The 6,000-nt window shown below is 31.5% G+C and overlaps 1 protein-coding gene across 1 annotated transcript in view; it reads left to right on the plus strand.

Annotated features, from left to right (window-relative positions):
• Positions 1–3,389, plus strand: part of LOC139513400 (calcitonin receptor-like) — a 52,085-nt gene extending 48,696 nt beyond the window's left edge. Inside the window, exons 11-13 of the mRNA XM_071301827.1 lie at positions 520–561; positions 2,267–2,395; positions 2,947–3,389. Of these exons, the coding sequence (XP_071157928.1) occupies positions 520–561; positions 2,267–2,395; positions 2,947–3,000 (225 nt within the window). The 3' untranslated portion in view covers positions 3,001–3,389. The remainder of the gene's footprint in view (positions 1–519; positions 562–2,266; positions 2,396–2,946) is intronic.
• The last annotated feature ends 2,611 nt before the right edge of the window (positions 3,390–6,000 follow it).

The following is a 6,000-nucleotide window of genomic DNA, read 5'->3' on the forward strand; positions in this document are numbered from 1 at the left end:
TAGCGTGATGTAAATAAATCGTTCTCCACTAGGTTATTTTTTGTCAATAACGGTCTATAAATTGTAACACTGGTCCATGAACACAGAGAAATACATTAATCGTAAAATTAATGAATCCGTAATTACCAGATTATACAATGCTCATTAGTTGTAAGAAGAGGAAATGAAAAAGCTTTAAATAAAGGGATTTAATGATCGCAAAATGACTATTGTCGTTTTATTCTTATTAAACACTTCATATACATAAATATAACCTTCAAATTAACAGTAAGGGTGAATAATACATCATAATAAGATATAAGGAGGCAGAAATCATTTGAAAACAACGGAGTATTGGTTCCTTCGTAAACATAATAAAATCAGCATGGATATATTAGAAGCTATAAATGTCCGAGTATAAGTGAATACAAACCAAATAAAAAAAAAACTGAAATGAAATTACTTTAGTTAAAAAATCACTAAGGACTCCTATGTACAAAGTTAATGAAAATAATCCAGTTGATTTTTTTTTATTTCTAGGGTTCGTTCGTATCCATCATGTATTGCTTTTGTAATAGCGAGGTAAGTTCATTTTATTTACAGATTTCAGGTATCCTGTCTTACCATTACATGCTTGGTATAACAAGTTTACCTTAGTTGATACAATCTGTTTCGTGATTTATCAGTAGTATCTCAAAATAACATAATTGACAATTGAGGATGCCTTTTTTAATTGGTATTTCTTTTTTTATTATCCGTATGCATATTAGATCATACTAGTACTATTACTATTACGATACAGGGATCGAGTTAAAAGTATTGACAACATTGTCATATAATTTATCGAACTACAGGTTCAAAATTTCCTTTTTCAAAAAGTTTTGAATTGGTCAACATTTAGTTCAATATGAAAAAGTAATTTCTTGGTAATGTATATGGCAAATTTTATGGCCATAGATCTCATTTGGAAATTAAAGAACATGGACCTTTAATAATTTTTTTTCAATTTTGAGGTATTTATATTTTTAAAGTGTCCTTGTTAAAACATACAATGAGACATATGTACAAGAAACACACTTATCTTAATAGTATCGGTAAACCAGCATTACTATCTCAAAGAATGTTAAACTGTTGCTGAAGTAATTCAAAACATGTTAAAATGTAACGACGTCGTCCTGCACTTTAATGTGGGTATAAGTTTTACCACGACCGTATTTGCGATGTTGCAATAGCATTTGACTATTTCATGATTGCATATACTAAAAAACATTTGTTGTTTAAATGAATGACAAGGGCTGTCAAAGGTATTTCCTATAATTGCAAACTACACTACACTTACTTATTTAAACAAGGCAGTATATTAGAAGTATAGACAATGTAAAAAGCGAAATACCGGTCCTTGAAAATAGTGTAGACTCATTGTTCTGATACATGTGACATTTAAATAAGAATATGCATAATTGTGTGTTTGACTTTTGACTGAAACGAACTTCTTCCCATATTTCAATCATAAAAATACGTTAATAAAAAAAACGAAATAAAAGGAGAATATCAAAATATAAACACAAAGACTCTGATCCAGTAAAAATTAGTTTAGAATTTGGACCACTCTAGTTTAAAAGGAATGCACAATCAAAATGGGTTATTTTGGATTACTTCTGATCTCATGAAAATTGCAAGATATTTTTTGTCTCCTTATTAATGAATATTTATAAATGTCAAATGCTCAATTACATAGGTAATTAATATGAGGCTACTAGCTATATCAAAGTAGACAAAGAGCAACAGAACTGATGTACGTACAAATAGTTTAAATCTGGAAGATACGTCGCAATTAATCCCTTGAAACGTTAAATGGACAGAATGTTTGAGACCACACACAACAAAATTCAATAAAATTTAGTTTCAGAATGAATCAAAAATACACTTCAAGACTTTACTCTTCTTGAGTTGGAATAAAAAAAAATACATCCGAGCTATTACAATTATGAAAACGTGAAATAAATTTTCTTATATAGACATTTTTTTTAATTTGAAGAGTTAAACAGAAGTTTATCGTTGATATATACACGAAAACATAATTAAAAAAAGTTTAGCAGACTGTTCAACCGACTCTGTGGTCTCTTGGTAGCGTACTCGCCTCGTGAATTGACACACTTATATAAAACTAACAATTTTCCAAAGCTTTTATAACAGTTGTTTATCTTTATTTTGTAAATAGTCGAAATCAATAGTGACAATACCTTAACAGATTCTATGTACTCTTCTTTTTTTTCTTTTTTTATAGATCATTGCGATTTTGAAACGGAAATGGGATCAGCATTGGTTGATGTATGGAAGCGGGCGACGAAAACATCGCTGTTCATCTACACATTATACCGTGACAGAAAATATGGCTGACGATTGTAACAAAAAGGTTTGTTACTAGAATTGTGATTCAATTATAAAGTCTGATGATTCGATCCTCTGTTCGTCTCTGTTCGTGCTTGTTTATGAATTTAGACTCAATTTTTATTCATATTAAAGCTTGCATTAGTTTTAAAATATTTTGTAGAAAATAAAAACAGTGTGAAAGGGTCATCTTTAAAAACGTAAGGACTATCCTAAACTTCAATAAAAAATAACCAGTTGAACTTCAAGGGAGATTTGTTACGATCATTGTGTCATGTCTTGTTCGTGGTTTCTCTTTATAGGTTATATGATTTCACACAAAAACAAAGACGAAGCAATCTGCTTTTAATTTATGAAGTTGATGAGTTTACTTACGATTTCACACAAGCGAACGATACCAAAGGGACACATACACTCATAAGTCGAAAATAAACTGACAACGCTATGGCTACTGTGTTTATCTTAATATTAAAATGTATTTCCACCCTAGTCTCGATAAAATGATATAAATACTATGATAAAATGATAAAAATACCATGATAAAATGATCAAAATACTATAATAATTCTATTCCAGTTCACAGATAAGCCAGAAATGGTACCACTACAAGACACAGTATGCGATGTATAGATGTAGCAAGTTACAGATACAAATAATTCTTCAGGGAAAACAGAAGTGCAAAACATCAGCGATAAACTGAATTAAGAATAGAAGTGTATTATATATCATTGTGTAGCCGCTTACGATATGTAGTGTTTTGTAATGCAATTTTTCCATATTCTTTGGTGTACGGAATTATTCTGAAAATTGTGTCTTAACGTTATGTCTGTATATTACAAAAACTTATAAAGTTTTTCATAAACAATTTTACCAGAATCTTTGGTATACGATCTTATTAAAAACAAACATTTCTCAATATTATCTTTGTATACTATGAATGTTTTATCATTGAAAATGTATAGTTATGTAGATCCAAAAAGGTAATATAACAACATACAATAAATAATATGTACTGGAAACACAGTTATCTTGATGCTATCTGTATTCCAGATTACAAAAAAAAAAGTTAAAAGCTTTACTTAGCTATAAAAAACATTGCTATCTCAAAGCATGTTTTAAAAACTGTAGCTGAAACATGTTAAAAGAACTTAAAAACATGTTGATACGTAACAACGTCGTCCTGCACTCTAATACGGGTATTTGATACCCAAAGGCTGTACGTTTTTGTAGTTGTGTGATGGTAGAATTTATAGTATTAAGGTGTATCATTATACTTATGTATAGGGAAAAAAAATGAAAATTAAATGAAAAAATATTTTACAATATGTTTTTATTTAGAAAAAACTGTGCGAATGCAAAACGTGAAATAACAAACACAACCCGACTCATCAGCAAATTACAAAAGGAACATCCGGGTGAAATGGCAAATCAAAAGCTTAAAAACATCAAACGCAAGGAAACATATACCTAGCGTGGTACAGGCATTTCCTTACGTAGAAAATGGTGTATTAAATCTGGTTTTATATCTAGCTTAACCTGTCACTTGTCTTCCAATTTGCAATAAGTAAAATTAACAAATAAAATCAACGTCGAAGAAATAACTAGTAGGCTTAGTTATCAAAGGTACCAGGCTTATAATTTAATACACCAGACGCGCGTTTCGTTTACATAAGACTCATCCGTGACGTTCATATCAAAATAAAAAGAAAGCCAAATAAGTACAAATTCCAAAACAGTTGTGCCAAATACGGCTAATGTTATCTATACCTGGGATAAGACAATCCTTATTATTTCGAATAATTATACTTTTGCAAACAGTAAATTTATTAAAAAAAAAACAACTACTTAATTACACAATTGTGTCCGTCATTAAAAGGTGATATTTGAAATTAATATATACTTAGTACAAAAATGTAGTAAATAAAAAAAAAAAGAATTTGTGTAATACAATCAATAGCAACTGTTATATGTCAGTCTTGCATGATGATATCGATATCAGTCAAGGTTGCAAACGGTTTTGTTTTTGCTCAATCATATTATGACTATTGAACAGGTGCATACTACTGTTGCCTTTATTTATCAAACCCTAATCTGTATGGCGTCGTTATTCCCTAATATAAAGAAGTATGGTTTAAAAGCTGTTTTACCTTGGTACATGGACATCTTTTAAACATAAATGTGACCTACCGAATTAGACTATTTACCGAGTTTGTTATAACATGAACAACACGACGGGTGCCACATGTAGAGTAGGATCTGCTCTTCCTTCCGGAGCACCTGATATCACCCCTAGTTTTCGTGGGGTTCGTGTTGCTTATTCTTTAGTTTTCTATGTTGTTTCTTTTTTTGCCATGGCGTTGTCAGTTTATTTTCGATATATGAGTTTGACTGTCCCTCTGGAATCTTTCGGCCCTCTTTTACAAATGACAATCCTTTGAAACTTTGTAGACTAGAACAAAATTTATCTTGTTTTTTCGGTCCTTTTTTCTTATTTACAGGTACTCTCTTTATTTGTTGCTTAAAACGCAAAAAAAAAAGGTAAACAATAGCCATTTAAGGGCAATTACTTCATGATGACTTATTTATAGATCACCTCTTGGTGATCGTTTGTATACATGTATTTTAGATAAAGATCTGTCAGGTATTAGACACAAATCTGAAACATATAAAAAAAAAAGATGTGGTATCATTGCCAATGAGACAACTCTCCAAACGGGACCAAATGACACTGAAATAACCAACCATAGGTAACCGAACGTCCTTTAACATTGATATGCCAGCTATGCTGGCACTTATGGTAGAAGCATCGTTTTGGGACAAAAAATGATAACTCTTTCTAGACGACCCATCTGAAAAGTTTCGTCACTCTCGTTAAATCTCGTACGATTTTTTTTTAATGGCGGCCAAATTTAACGTTTCAACGCGATCTTGTAAAAACGGGGCAGATTGGAAAAATTTCAATGTTTAATACGACATGAATTTCTATTTGTTTGCAAAAACAAGAATTCAGAAATTTTTGTAACTAGTGAAGCTTATTTAAATTTAATTGTACCACGGAAATTACCGAAGTGAGGACAACAACATCTGACGCCATGTTTCGTCTGCTTCAACATTCCATTATCAGTGAAGTCAAAACAAATTACCTAAAAATCACAGGTACTTCATTTAAAAGTCACACAATCTCAGTTAACGATAACATATTTAGTGTAAAAGTTCCGTCCAGGCATGGGAACACTGAAAAGAACTCCGCAAGCAATACATTTCGGATTTTTTTTTTATAATGGCCATGCGGCATGCGGGGTAAACTACGGTGCACTGGTTGACCACGACTACTTATGTTCATCTGCCACATTATTCCCCAAATCAAGGAACAGTGATAATTATACTGTTGACTGGTTGTCACGGTTATTCATGGAGTCAATGGCGAATCCAGCATTTTTCATAAAAGGGGGGGCGCTGACGGGGTGCTCCAGTCATGCTTCAGGCTTCAGTGATTACCTATATAATCAACATTTTTTTCCCACGGACCGCCCCCTCTGGATCCTATGGTAACCCACAGACTAATTCAAAACTTAACAAAAGTTTAGAACACAAACAAATATTCAAATAATTCACAATCTTCTAATTCTG

The sequence above is a fragment of the Mytilus edulis genome, chromosome 2 (assembly GCF_963676685.1).
Source record: "Mytilus edulis chromosome 2, xbMytEdul2.2, whole genome shotgun sequence".
NCBI lineage: Eukaryota > Metazoa > Mollusca > Bivalvia > Mytilida > Mytilidae > Mytilus > Mytilus edulis.